Source organism: Galeopterus variegatus, unplaced genomic scaffold (genome assembly GCF_000696425.1).
Source record: "Galeopterus variegatus unplaced genomic scaffold, G_variegatus-3.0.2 Scaffold426, whole genome shotgun sequence".
Classification (NCBI taxonomy): Eukaryota; Metazoa; Chordata; class Mammalia; order Dermoptera; family Cynocephalidae; genus Galeopterus; species Galeopterus variegatus.
In genome coordinates this window covers 605,862-620,947 of record NW_007726537.1, presented here as the reverse complement: position 1 = coordinate 620,947, position 15,086 = coordinate 605,862, and the positions used below count along the sequence as shown (strand labels likewise).

At 48.9% G+C, this 15,086-nt stretch overlaps 1 protein-coding gene across 2 annotated transcripts in view; it reads right to left on the bottom strand.

Moving 5' to 3' along the window:
- Positions 1 to 2,266: 2,266 nt before the first annotated feature.
- PSD2 (pleckstrin and Sec7 domain containing 2) overlaps positions 2,267 to 15,086 on the bottom strand; it is a 55,543-nt gene continuing 42,723 nt past the window's right edge. Inside the window, exons 8-15 of one of the 2 annotated variants that reach the window (XM_008568630.1) lie at positions 13,504 to 13,593; positions 11,846 to 11,889; positions 10,571 to 10,761; positions 10,330 to 10,400; positions 9,748 to 9,905; positions 8,718 to 8,862; positions 7,873 to 8,016; positions 2,658 to 4,814 (exon numbers count right to left, since the gene is read on the bottom strand). In XM_008568630.1, coding sequence (XP_008566852.1) covers positions 4,605 to 4,814; positions 7,873 to 8,016; positions 8,718 to 8,862; positions 9,748 to 9,905; positions 10,330 to 10,400; positions 10,571 to 10,761; positions 11,846 to 11,889; positions 13,504 to 13,593 — 1,053 coding nt within the window. In that variant the 3' untranslated portion in view covers positions 2,658 to 4,604. Of the gene's footprint in view, positions 4,815 to 7,872; positions 8,017 to 8,717; positions 8,863 to 9,747; positions 9,906 to 10,329; positions 10,401 to 10,570; positions 10,762 to 11,845; positions 11,890 to 13,503; positions 13,594 to 15,086 lie in introns of both variants that reach the window. The other variant, XM_008568629.1, reaches the window with a different exon arrangement.

Sequence of the window (15,086 nt, the reverse complement as noted above, 5' to 3'; positions counted from 1 at the left end):
GTCTTTTCTATTTTACACCTGCATGTCCTTTACATTTCAGATTCTTTAGATTGGATGCATGGTCACACTGGGACGGAGACAAGCCACTCGACAGTGTATTTGATTCCCCTTTAAGCAATAAAGTAACACCATTTCCTTTTCACAGCCCGCCTCACAGCCCCAACCCACCCATGACTTCCACTCCCTCTCCAGTCCTGCCCTCCCCACCCTACAAAACTGGGTCCACTGCTAATTTGTTAAAAAGGTACTTGATTTAAAAAAAAAAAATCCCAAACAAACAAGTGGGAACCTTGTCCTGAAATGTCCAAACACCTGACTGTTGACACTTGAACATTTTTATATTATAAATAAAAGCAGAAATAACTCATGTTTGGCTGTGTGTGCCTAGCCCCAAGATGAGGAGGGAAGACAGAAAATGAGGGCCTATGGTAGAGTTGGATGGATGTTGGTGTGGAGGCTGGAGAGGGCCAGGGCAGTGCCTGGAAGGAAGTGACCCTCTCTCCAATCTCTCTGGCCCTAGCTCCCAGGACAGGCTCCAATCCTCTCCCTCGTCCAAGAACATTTACAAGGTGTCCCTGGCTGCTAGGGAACCTGGCCAAGGGAGTGACGCAAATTGCTCTGCTTCAAACTCAGCCTCAGAACTCTAGCCCAGTTCCTGTCCTGGAGCTATGGGCAGGACTGAGGCAACAGTTTCCGGGCCTAGGTGGGTGGGGAGGGAAAGGTTGCGAGGTTGGCACTGGGGCAACTGAGGCAAGATGACCCTTGAGGCTTCAGGCACGTCACAGGCAAGGTCTGGGCATGCAAGGTGGCATAATGGGTTCTCTCGGCTGCCAAGAGGACCACAGCTGCTGCAGCTCATGAGCCCACAGGGTGTTGCTCTTTCCCAACTTTATACCCCCTCAGAGCCAGGACCTGTCCAAACCCACAGCCCCCAATGAAGGCTCACAGGAAGGTGATCACAGGTAGGGAGCAGGCAGATGGAGGTTCAGGGTTAAGAAGACTTTCCCCTCATCAACTACCTTATTAAACCAGTACCAGCACCAGGAACCACTAGGTTCTAGCCAGACACAAGGGAATCTTCTATCCAAAGAGCTGAGGTGGTTGGTGTGCACACGTGCAAGCATTGTGTGTGCCTGTGTGTGTGAATGCCCCCCAGCGACCTACAGATGAGAGGGACAGAGAGGCTTAGGGTTGAGCAGGCTTAGGCATCAACAGGGCCTGAGTTCAGACTCCAGCTCTACTCTCACTAGCTGTGTGACTTCTGTAAGCCACAGTTTCCTCACTGTGAAATGGTGATGTAAATTCCTACCTCAGAGGGTTGCTGTGGAGGTTATACATATAAAGTACTAAGACTGCTCCTGGCACACCCAGATGCCTATTAAATGGCTAGTTTGATGGTGATGACAATATCCTGTGCCTCGTATCCTAGACTTACTGAAGATGATTGTGAGAGTGGCAAAAACAGGATGAGAGGGAGGTGATGGAGAAAAGTAAAGAACCAAAGTCATTGTAATCATTGAGGGGGGGGCTGGGAAAAAGCACTTGTTACAAAGAAGCAAAGGAAAATGACGGACTCAAGCTGCATAAACCTGCAAATCACTCCCTCTCCCAGCCACCATCTGATGACCTCATCCAAACCCCTCTGCTGCCTGAGTTTGCTGTTGGCTTTAAAATTTTCTGAGCGCCAGTAATTAGTCTGTGACTTCTGACCTCTATGGGATCCCAAATTAACTCCATATGACCTCTCGGTGACCCACTGACTTTTTCATGACCCAACTTCATTTGACCCTTCTCATTTGACCCTTCCGAGGGCTCAGCAACTCCGGTTGCTGTTGCCTTCTAAATGTGCAGTCAAAAACCACTCCCATGATTTAAATGAACCCACGGATCTCTATGTGACCCTTAATCAATTCTGAGTGACCTCTTGGTGACCTTACTGACCTTTACATGACCCCATTGGTACCTTCTTTCTGGGTTCTAAGGTAACTGCCACACCTGCTAAAAGTCCAAGGCCAGAATCTAATGGAGTTCCCTGGCTCTGCCTCATCATGTCATCCACCTGTTCATTTCACAGGTATGGTTGGGACCTAGGAGCATGTTTGGCTGGAGAGGTCACATCTCTGCCTCTCAAGTTTCTGCCTTGGGGAACCTGTAGTATGGCCTTTCAGGAAAAGGTGCAATCCTGTTAAACAACTTCCCTACTACCACCCTGTCCCTTAGAGCACTCAGGACATTCAGGTGGCTTCCTGAGGCAGTCTTCTTCCTTACTCCCCCAGTTCTTTCTTCTCTCCCCAACACCTCTCAGAGTCCCGAATGGAAATAGTAACTGCCTGTCCCTCTTCTAGACTGTGTCTGCCATGCAGACAGAGAGCTGGTCAAACTTTTGTTTGCCACATTATCCTCAACATCCAGCACCATGTGTGACACATAGTTGACCCTCATTGAACGAGAGGATGAAAGCCCAAGAGACACTTTCATCAAGGGTCAGCCCCCACAGGAGTCCCTGAGCCTGCGGCCACTTCCCAGGACCACCAGGTGGCGCACACCACCTTCCACATCTCACCAGCCCTGGGATTTGTATAGTCCTAGAAAATGGGCATGTTAGGGACAGAAATTGCGGGCGGAACAAGAAGGTCCATTAAATGCAGGAAGAAATATTAGAACTTTGATTTAAATTTATTTTTATCTCATCTTTTTTTAAATTTCTATTTTTGTGTATGTTTTATAATGTACATAATATTTTAGTACAGTAGTACATGTGTATAATTTACAAATAAATAATTATACAATTAAGGAAGCAACTAAAACTTTTTTTACTGATGGGAGGCACAATTAGTGCTCGGGGAAGCACATCTGTCTGCAGCTTATGGAGCTTGCACCCCTGTTTTCACTCACCTGCCCTCATGCAGTGAAGGGTGGGACGCTGACCCCCAAAATCAAAAGACCTTTGAGGCAGCGTGGAGAAAGTACAGAGAGCTCTTTTATGTTGCCACATTGCCTTTCCAGTTTCGTTTAAATGAACAGTTACTTCCCCTAAGCAAAACGAAGGGACCAGATGGTTTGGTTATAAAACACACTTCAGCTGATCCAAATTAAATAATCTGGATTTAAATCACTACATCTGTCCATGGACACACATGTCCCTTGCATCCAATGTGAGTGGGCTAGTAAATGTTAGACACTTAGTTGCAAGGTTGGCTTATCTTATTAGTTAAATATGTTACCACTGAGGTCAGATTGCTGGCCAAACTACAATAATCTATTTCAACAATAGAAAAGATTTGCTCATCATAGCTGCATTGAGGGTACCATCAATGGCACTTGTCAGTCTGAGGAATGCAGGGTTTAAAGGATGTTAAATGTGATCTTCAAATGGCAAATTCTTCTATTCTTCCCAGACATGTCCTTAGCTAAGCCTTTCTGATTCACTAGAAAAATGAAACAGCAAACTAAAAACAATCAGCAACTTGTCGTTCCACCTTTTCCCAAGACCAAGAATTAATGGCCTCTGTAACCTTCCTCCACCACACTTCTTTGGACTTGTTGACAAGTGGCTATTTGCAAGGCAGAGTGCCTTTTATTCCTGTATCAGTAGATCTGTACAAGAGGCCACCTCTGGAGCTCAGAGACCTGGTAGCACCAACATAAAGACCAAAATATAAACAGGACTGTGGTCCCATCCAACTCACACCCCACGATGCACATGGGACAGATGTGGCAGTGCACACAGCTCTATTTTTTTCAAAAGTATCAACTATAAGAGCAGTGCAAGTCACAGGTCAGCCGGAAGAGGGAACAAACAGGGTGAGGGGAGGTCAGCACTATCTCCATCTTCTCTCGCATAGTGTCAGGACCACCAGGGGCCACTTACAGGTGGAGCTCCGAAATAGGCTTTTCCTTCATCTGATTTTATCTTCTAACTGATATCAGTTCCAAAACAATATGTAAAGGGGTTCCATATATATAATTCTTATATACATATATATATATACACACACATTTATGTCTGTATAAAAGGAGGCAGTAGTGGCCTCAATGGATGGAAGGAGAGGTGGATGCACATGTGAGTGGAGTCAGCTTGGCACTGAGAGGGGCAGGCCCAGATCCTGGATTATTGCGATGTGAGGCAAGAGAACTGGACATGATTCCAGAGGTTGCTGGGAGGAGGAAGGAGGGGATGGTGCTGGTGGTCTGCAGACCTGCTGCTGGTCAACTCCGAGGAAGGAGGAGGAGATAGGATGGAGGTCCAAGCTGAGACCTGGAGTCAAGACCTGCCCTCACAGACAAGGGAAGTGAGGCAGGAGCTTGATGAAGAGAAGGACCTGGGAAAACAATGGCCTTTCCAGCTTCTGCAGGGCGGTGGTGTCTATAACATGCACACAACTGGCCTACAACAGGAGGCTCCCTGGTGGAGAGGGGAACAAGGGCCGGAGATGCCCCAGGATGCAAGAACATCAATGCCATGAATGGCATCTCCATCTTCTTGGCCCACAGGGCTCTTTGCACCCCTCTGGCTGCCTGTCTGGAGCTTGGTCCAAGTGGCCCCTGGCTGGAATTGTGCTCACTGAGCCCTCTGGGGGCATTTGCCTGCCCATCCATGCCAGCTAAGTGTCAGGCTCAGTGGTATCCCTTGTGGCTTTGCTGCCAGTCACAGGTCCGTTGCCCTGGCTAAGGGCAGGGCTCGAGTGTGTCTTCCGGAGAGAGGGGTCATCCCCTTCCAGGGTGGCCAACCGGGCCTCAATATGCTCCAGATCATCGGAGCCTACTTTGATTTTCACAGCCAGGAGGTGGATATAGGTTTCGTAACGACTTTTCTGGAGAAAGGGCAAAGAAAAGCCAAAGAAATGGTCAAATGACAACAAAATGGGAAAAAATACTTGTACCTTATATGACAAAAGACTAATTTCCTTAATATGCAGACAGTTCTCACAAATCAATAAATAGGAGATAAGCAATCCAATAGAAAATATAGGCAAGGGACATGCACATAAATTTCTCTTACAATTTTAAAAATCCAAATGATTAGCAATGATTATGGATATGACACTAAAAGCACAGGTACCTAAAGTAAAAATAGACAAATGGGACTACATCCAAATTTAAAACTTCTGTACATCAAAGGGTATAATCAACAGAGTGAAAAGACAACCTACAGAATGGGAAAAATTATTTGCATATCATATATCTATAAGAGGTTAATATCCAGAATATATAAAGAACTCCTACAACTTAACACCAAAAAGCAAACAACTCAATTAAAAAGAGGACAAAGGACTTGCATAGATATTTCTCCAAAGAAGATATACAAATGGCCAACAAGCACATGAAAAGATGTTCAGGGCTGGCCAGTTATCTCCCTCAGTAGATTGCAGTGCTGATAACACCAAGGTCAGGGGTTCAGATCCCTGTACCGGCCAGCCACCAAAAAAAAAAAAGAAAAGAAAAGATGTTCAACATCACCAATCATTAGGGAAATGCAAATAAAAACCACAATGACATATTACTTTATATCCATTAGGATGGCTACTATCAAAAAAAAAAAAAACCACAGAAAATGAGTGTTGGTGGGGATACAGAGAAATTAGAGCCCTGGAGCACTGCCAGTGGGAATGTAGAATGGTGCAGCCACTATGAAAAACAGGTGGTTTCTCAAAAAGTTAAAAGTAGAATTAGCATATGATCCAGCAATCCCACTTCTGGGTATATATCCAGAAGAACTGAAAGCAGGGTCTTGAAGGGATATTTGTACATCCATGTTCATTGCAGCATTATTCACAGCAGCCAAAACACAGAAGCAACCCAAGTGTCCATTGATGGATGAATGGAAAAACAAGAGGTGGCATATGCACAAAATAGAATACTATGCAGCCGTAAAAAGGAAAGAAATTCAGGCACATGCTGCAACATGGATACACTGTGAGGACATTATGATAAGTGACATAAGCCAGTCATAAAAAGACAAATTCTATATGATTCCAGTTATATGAGATATCCAGAGTAGTAAAAATCTTAGAGACAGAAAATAAAATGGGGTTTGCAAGGGGCAAAGGAGAAATAGAGAATTACTATTCAATGGGTATGGTGTTTTAGTTTGGGAAGATGAAAAAGTTCTGGAGGTTGGTTGCACAACAGTGTAGATAGACCTAACCCTACTGAACTGTACACTTAAAACTGGTCAAGACAGTAAAGTTTATGTCATAAGTTTTACCACGATTTAAAAAAATTTTTTTTTTTTTTCCTTTTTTCGTGTCCGGCAACAGATCGCAACCCTCAGTGTCGCGCCTGTACCGGACCTGGACCGGCAACGGGATCGCAACCCTCGGTGCTGCGCCCGCACCTCGCTCAGCCAGTGAGCGGGAACCGGTCTGTATGTGGGATCCGAACCCTCGGCGGGAGCGCCACCGCACTCTCAAGCGGCGCACTAGCGCAGTGCGCCACCGGGCCGGCCCTAAAAAAATTTTTAATCCAAATTAAAATCGTAATGAGACACCAATTGTTAACCTATTAGATTAGTTAAAATGGAAATATTAGGCTGTGCCTGGGGAGGGCATGGGGGAGGAAGTCCATTCACAGACTATTAAAGGGGTTATAAATTGGCTTAAACTTTTAGGAGGGAGATTTGAGGTATCTGAGTGCCTTGACTTTGAGCTTCAGGCCCTCACCACAGACAGGGGAGACTGATGTCCTGGGAGAATCAGGGACTAAGGGTCAGGAGACCCTGTTCTCACCCAGCTCTGCCACAGGAGCAGGACCCTTCACCCCCTGCCCCAACCCCACACCAAGCCAGGCAAGAGTGAGAAAGACCAGGGTGCTGGAGCGTCAGTCAATCGCCTGGGTTAGGATCCTGCCTCCCTGCCCTTCTTAACCGTGTCACCTCAGGCAAGTGCTCTGACCTCTCTGAGCCTCAGTTTCCCCACCTGTAAAATGCAAATAATAATGGAACCCATTTCACAGGGTTGATATGAGGAGTTAATCAGTCAATACAGGGAAGTGAAGAGAACCACACCTGGGACGTAGCAAGAGACCTGTCCCCTGCAGCTTTTGCCGTCACTATTTTTTACATTCCAGAAAGTGGATCTTAGAAAACTTCCAAAAGCTATAAAGCTTTCTGTTTTTTGAAAGATTTATCCTGGGAACTCTCTTCTCTCCCCTACACCTCAATAGAAAGTCAATGTGGAAATGTAGAGACTGGGATTGGTGACGTCTTGACCCTCTGCTCTGGGGTTTTCCTGGCCCAGTCTCAGCCTTTCTGTCTGTCTGTCTGCCCATCTGCAAGGCAGTCCAAAGGACAGCCTAAAATGGACAGGTGGTTCCTGACTTCCTCCCCAAACCCGACCCTCATCCAACAAAGGTGGTGCTTTGTCAGCCCCATCTGCAGAGCGTTGTGAGGCAGAGAGAGACAAGATGGAAGGAAGGGGGCACTCAGAAGGAAGACGAAGTTGCGCTGCTTGATAAACATGTGACAAAGCAAAATGAGACAACAGGGGGAAAGTCCCACGGACAGGATTGGGAGTTCTGTGGGTTGGTTGTCCAGCCTTCCAGAGAAGCCAGCCTCTGGGGAAGGGGCGGTGAGGAAGAGGCCTGGAGAGGTGTGTTGTCTCCGCTGGAGCCTGTCCAGAGCTCTGGGAGAGCCCCGGGTGAGCTGCAAGTGTTCGGCTACCATTTGGCAGCTGGACCATGCAAGACTGGACCACAGGAGGCCACAGTTCATAATCGGGTTACTCACGCCTCAGGGGAGCCCCCAAAGTGGGAACTCCCATAGTAGGAGCCCCTGGCTGTGGAAGACTGTTGGTGGCAGGAGGCACAGGGCAGGAGCTGGCCTCCTCTGGCTCCAGCCCTGTCCTTCACAACCCATCCCACCCAAGGGCCCACCTCAGATGTGAGATAGTGCTCCTTCAGCCGGTACTCCTCTGCCTCCTTGGACTTGATACCCCTCTCCACTGGGTGACATCTGTGCTCAGCCAGCTCTGCTGTCACCTGCCTCAACTTATTCTCATGAGACTGCAGCTGCTCCTCCTGCAAAGACAAGTCCTGGACTGTGAGGCCCTACTCTCCTCATGTTATGGAGTGGGCCTAATCCCATCCCGCCAGGAATTGCTTCACCAAAAGGAAATAGAGGCCTGGCCAGGGTCACCAAATATGTGAGGACAGAGCCAGGCTGGATGGGGTGCTCCCCCACCTCTCCCTCTCTCCCCTTGCCCCATGTCATTAGCCCTCCTCAATGCCCCCAGTAGGCTCAGGAGACAAGAGACCCTCACCCTTGTGTGTATACATAGACACTCCCTGACACACATGTATAATCACCCAGATTGATTGTTGTGTGAACACACATGTTCACACCCCCAGCTCATGTGAACTCTCACAGGCACACAGTTATTCCTGGTGCCATATGATACACACCTTCTCTTGCATACATGCTCAGACACACACACCACCACAGACCCACAATCACACTCACAGGGGTGCACCACCATTGGCAGAGAAGCGTACCCATGCACCCCCCCCGTACCCCCCACCCTCAGCACAGCCAGGCCTGTGTGGTGTGTGCTGTGCAGCCTCAGTCTTCCCATCTGTAAATGAGGTTGGGTTGCAGTTGAATGGAGAAGAATACCTGCCCTGCTCCCTCAGCCCAAGATCAGAGGCCCTTAAGAAGATACTGGGGTGGGGGCTCTTGAGAAGGAACCTGGGCTGGGGGTGGCAGCCTCGGGAGCTGATACCTGGCAGAGGCGGGTGGTGCAGGAGGGCAGCAGGGGCCGACAGAACTTCTTCATGGAGCTGACAGCAGCTGGGAAGGCTGGGGCTGAGAAGATGGCAGCTACCAGGTTGATCCTAAGGATCCAGGACAGCATTTCTTCCTTGCTCCTGGGGACAGGAGGGGAAAGGAGAGGCTGCCAGCTTCTCACAATAGGACTCCCTATCCCTCAACCCAGCCCCCAGTACCTAGCATTAGGCCTGACACAGAGGAGTTGGGTAAAGGCATGAGGGAGGATGGGTGAGTGGTTGGATGGGCCTGGTCAAAGCTGTATAGGGAGCTCCTTCTGTCCCAGCTCCCAGGCAAACCTGGATTTTCATGTGAAAATAAAACTGACCGGGTTTGGAGCTAATGGCACTGGAGCTAATGGGCACTAGAGCCCACAGGCCAGGAATCATCAGAGACAGTGGACAACTTGCCATCCCCTCACAACCCTCCTGTCCTGCCCACTGCCTGCCCAGCACTTACGCTCTGTTCCCAAGCCTTCATCTACTAGTCTCCCTCCCTTTAAGCTCATGTGACACATGAAATCCCAATCTCAAGTCACAGAAGGATGCGGTGCAGGATTATAGAAGGAAGGCCTTACAGGTCAACTGAAGGGCAAGTCTTTTCCCCACATCCCCCAAAACTAAAGCAAAGGATGATTCATAAATTCCATCTGCCCCACCCACCAGGGACTTCAGCATGCATCAGCACCCTCTGCAGGGCTTGTTACAACACACTTGCTGGGGCCCATCCCCAAAGTTTCTGATTCAGTGGGCCTAAGGTGGGGCCAGAGAGACTGCATCTTTGACCAGTTCCAGGTGGCCTGAGGGGACCACACTTTGAGAACCACTGCTCTGGGGGCCCAGCTGTTGGTCTGCATGAAGTGCACTCGCTCTGTGGCTGATGCATGCAGGAAGCTGAAGTGTCTGCCCTGAGACGCCGAGGAGAGGGGTTGATGCTACAGGCTCTGACCCCAGGGTGGCAGCGAGGGGGCTCCAGCTCCTACTTACGGTGCCTGGAAGAGGAAGACCCTCCAGTCCGCCGTCTTCAGCTTGAGCACATTGGACTTCTTGCTGTAGTCAGAGGCCCTGGTGGCCAGAGCGTGATGGATGCGAATGGCGTTCTTCAAGTCGCCCTCTGCCAGGGCTTTATCAGGCCTGTACTCGTCCTAGATGGGGGCAGGGGAGGGCAAGCCTCTGTCATCCCCAGGCCCCAGATCACTGACCCACACTTTCCACTCTCACCTCCCACCCCTCGCTCCTCTCTCTCTCTGTCCCTATATCTCCCTCCATTTTGGGGTTCTCGTTGCTAGGACCCAGCCCAGCAAGAATCACTGCAGGCATCCTCTGGGGTTTGTCCCAGGGGCCCGAACAGGCCTTGTGCTGGCTATCCCCTGAGCCACCGAGCGTTGCAACAACCCCTCTCTAAACCTCCAAAACCCTGACTGAAACCAAGTCAGGACCCTGAGGGGGTAGGACCCAGCACCTGCCTAAGCCCCAGGTCCTGCCCAGGGCTCTTGGGCACCACGAGGCAGGGGCTATATGGGATTGAACCAGCCCTTCCTGGGTAGGGACTCTGGGGCAGTCTCTCACCTTCTGCAGGTACAGGATGGTCCCTTTGAGCACCGCGTAGAATTTTTTCCAGCCACGCCTCCCACGGGGTGCTGGGGAGGAGGGCACAGGTAGTATGGCCACAATCACCCACTCCAATATCTCCTACCCTGCCTCCCCCTCCATCTCCACCTGTGTGTGCATCTTCAAAGGAGTGGCCATGGGGGCGGGTCCCTGTGACTAGCCTCCCTCCCTGTGCCCCTTCCCCCAGCCTGACACCCACTCCTCTTGCCATCCATGTCTGCATGAGTCTTCCGGGTCAGCACGCCATGCTTGTAGGTGGTGGCGCTGAGAGCCTGCGGGACATCCAGGAAGGGGTTGCCACCATCCAGGATCCGTGTCACCTTCTTCATGCCTGTCCCAAACTTGTCATCCACCAGCTCAGACAGGGATTTCCTCAGCTCGTCCTCATCACTAGGAAAGTACTAGGCCTGAGCACCACCTCCAGGGAGGCCTCAGCCCCACATTGTCTTGGCCTCTCTCCACCAACCACCCCTCTAGGAGCCAGGGTCAGAGGTGAAGAGCAGCACCAGGGGGCAAAGATGAGGAGTTCCAATTCCAGATCACAGATCCAGATCCCTGATCCCTCCCCTCAGTCTTCACTTCTGACCTCTGATCTTTGATTTTTGACCTCCAATCTCCAATTCTCAACCTTGATCACAAAGTTGGACACTTTACTATCTCCAGGCCTCCTTCCCAGTTTTCCTTCTTCTCCTTCCAACCCTGACAGCCCATCCCAGGGAGCACTACCCCATGGCCACACTGGAGCTGCTGTATAAACCCCACCAACATGCTGGCAGAGGGCAGGCCAGTAAGTGAAGGCTCTAAAGTCTGGGCCCCCCCATGGGAACCCTGGTAGAAGAATGCTAGCTCCTCCCCATGGGGTTGGGGTTCCTACCCTGTCCTTCCTTGGACCTCTACGTGAACCTGAGGGTTCAGGCCATCCTGGGGAGCACAGCAGGGAGGGGATCCCCCCAGAGCCTCTCATAGCCTTCATAACCAGCAAGGTCACTACTCCTCTTTCCAGATGGCTAGGCACCTCTGGGTCTCACTGCCTTTGCAGGAGAAGTTAGGGGTCAGTCACCCCTCCCCGCTGCCAAGAGCAGTCACCACCTAAACATGGTCACATTCTTAAGGTTACAGGGGGCTCATGCCTTCTGCCTGCCTACCTCCCAAAAGGAAAAGAGCTGTCATTGGGAAGTGTGGCGATATCACCAGTACAGAAACCAGTTGTGGAGATCATGGAACTAAAGTCATAGTTCAATCTATTCCATAGAAGTGTAAACATTGCACGCTTTTTATCAATACAGAAAATGAACCCAAAGGGGAGCTCAACACCAGGTGCTGGTCAGCTGGACAGAGGTTGCCAGGGCCCTGGGATGGGAGAGATCAGCACCATGGAGAGTGGTCGGAATGACTAAACTGCACCCCCAGTCACTCCCCTTCTCCCTCCCGGTGATGCAGTCTCCCCACATCTGTGCCCATGGACACTACTCACATGGCCCATTCCAGCTTTTCATTCTTGATGGAGTTGTAAAGGGTCTGGGAGACGGGGGAAGAGAGAGAGAGGAGTTCAGATGAAAAGTCAAAGAACTCCCCATCTACCTCCAGCAATGTGGGTACCATGAGGGAGCACTTTTTTTCAGCCAATGGGGCAGCATAGGTGCTTGATTCACACTTTGTTGGACAGGTAAATGAACAGGCGGGTGGGTGGACAGATGGATTTAATTATGTTATCATTTAACATCTGTCTCCCCTAGGAGACTGTAAGTTTCACAAGGTCAGGAGTTGTCTATTCATTCACCACGGAACATCCAGTGAAAAATCCAGAACTCAACTCACAGTAAGTGCTCAACAGAGTGGATGGATGGATGGACGGGAGGATGGGACAATGGGGGAGTGGGGGAGTGGATGGATGAACAGCGAAATGGATATGTGGGGAATGGGTGGGTGACTGGGTGGTAAATTAGGTGAGTGGATGGGAAAATAAATGGGGAATGGGTGGGTGAATAGAGGGTATGCAAAGGAGATTTGGGGATGTATGGGGGTGTATGGGTGAGTTATGAGTGAGGGTATGGGTGGGTGGATGAATGGGTGAATGGATAATGATTGGGTGGATAGATTTGAGGATGAGAGGGTGGTGGGTTAGTGGGTAGGTGGATGCGTGGGGAAAGGGTGGGTAGATGGATAGGTGAGTAGAGTGGAGTGTGTATGAGGAAGTGTTTGGGGGTGTGCGGGTGTATGTGTGAGGCTGGGTGAATGTGTGTGTATATGGGTAGGCGAATGATTGCGTGGCTGAGCAGATGACGGATGGATGCATGGGAGGATGAGTGGGTGGATGGAGAAACGGATAATGGGTGGATGAGGAGATGGGGAGAAAGTGGATAGGTGGGTAGTGGAACCATGGTTGTTTGATCTCACAAATATGTTCTTAACAAGTGCTTCTTGATGATGAAGATAATTACGGTAAGAAGAGTGATGGGGACATTGTTCTATTTTTTTTTACCTCCAGACTCACTACTCAACTACTCCCCAGTATCAACAGGTTCTTCTTGATGATGAAGATAATTACGGTAAGAAGAGTGATGGGGACATTGTTCTATTTTTTTTACCTCCAGACTCACTACTCAACTACTCCCCAGTATCAACAGGTCCTTTAAACCCACTATCTAAAAATGACCTCATCATCTTCCCCTCGAAAACCTGCTCCTCTTCCTCCAAGGTGGAGAACTGACCAGGCTGGAAAGGCCAGAGTTTCACCCTGGGCTTCAGCCTCAAAAAAACACTGGATTTCCTTATTTACTGACTATGTTGGAAGAATGAGCGGGCTTTTCCCTGTGGTGATGATGATGATGGTTGTGGCAAAGATGGTGGTGGTGGGTGGCAGATGTGACAACTGGTGGCAGTATTGATTATTACGGTGACAGCAATAATAATGGGGTACTAAAAACAAATCTCACAAAGCCTACCCCTCTGTCTAACTCAGGGAACACAGAACAGCCAAATGTTGAGCTAAATGGTCTCTAACCCAAAGTCATGGGGGCCCTGAGCCCAGTATTAAGAGTCTGAAATGTCAGGATTTACTGGAGCAGAGAACTCTTCCCACTCCACCCACCTGGGCACAGCTAAGGGCATAGAACCCACAGCAGGTAATACCTTCAGCAGGTCTTTGGCAAAGTCTTGACCATCATTCAGCTGGTCCAAGTTGGCAATGAATTGCTGGCAGGACATCTTCTTGCCAATGTTCTGTAACGGAGAAACAATCCTGCCTGAAAATAGGGAAGGAGGCTGGTGTGATCCCCACACCCTGCCCTGCCGGGCCAGAAGGGATGAGGCAGCCTCAAGGAAAGTAATGAAGAAAAAATTGCCTGGATTTTTCTTTGTCTCCAAGAGTTTACAAAACTCTTTTTCACGTTTGAGATTCTATCTGATGGTCAAGCATCATGACAGGTTGGGGTTTTCCTCAAACCCAGATGAAGGAGTCAGGTTTGGATAAAGTAACAGCTGACATTTGCCAGGTGCCTACCATGTTCCAGGTATTGTACTTGACATGCATTATCTTATTTCCTTCTCACCACAAGGAGAAGGTGAGGTGGGGGTTCTTATTATCCCCACCTGACAGGTAAGGAAACTGAGGTGCAGGCAAGTGAAGTGACATGCCCATGACACACAGCAAGGAAGTGGAAGGGCCAAGTGTGTCTGACACCAAAGCCCATGTTCTCACCCGCTACTCCACAGTTAACTCTCCCAAGGTCACCCAGCACAAGAACTTGAACCCAGGCCTCTTGGCTCCTGAGCAGAAGCTCTGTGAATTCCACCACAACTGTCTCACCCTCTCACCTGCACAGAGGGGCAGCAAGACCTTCAAGAGGTAGGTGAAGTGAGAGGGAGTTTGGTCTTATAAGAGTCAAAAATCAATTTCCACCAACACACATGGGTACCCCATGCTGAGCTGGGCTTGGGAAAAAGAGAACCCAAGCAGATGGTTTCACTCCCAGAGGCACAAACAGACAGAGCTGGGAATGACTATACCCCAACATTCTGCTTCCTTTTCTTAACCACTGAGTAGAAGAGCAGCTCAAACCTTCCAAACCCAACACCTGAAGTTCATACTTTTAGACTCTCCTTGGAATGCCCACATTTGTGGAAGCACTGAGTGGCACCTCATCTTTGTGAAGATGAAGACCTTTAAATACCAGACACTTATTGCTGTAGGATTTTGTGGATTTGGGTTTACTTAAGGTGTTTTCCAAGATTTACCTACAGAACCCTGGTATCTGATGAGATGGGAATAGGTATTTTCGCAAATAAGGATTTCATAATCGAATAAGTTTACACGTTTCAGAGTCTTTAACATGCTTGTATGTGTTGGTAGTCTCCAAGGAGAGGATTCCATGTACAGTTTCCCAAATTTATTGACCTTGGCACCATTTTAGGAAAGAGAATCAATTAATATCACGTGGGACATTCAGACACCACATAAATAATTTGGAAAACAATACTATAAGGCTTTATAAGTAGCTGACAAGCAAGAATTCTCTACACCTTTTCCAAGGGGCTAAGAAGAAAAGATCCTATGTATGCCTTGATATAAGTGCATTTTTTATGTTTATGTGTACATTTTTACATTTATAAATGTGTGTGCATGAATATAAGTATGTAGCCACATACGTGTGCCTTTGTAAAAGAGGAGTGTGCGGGTGATGTTCGTAATATTGTCTTTGAGTTCCACACACACT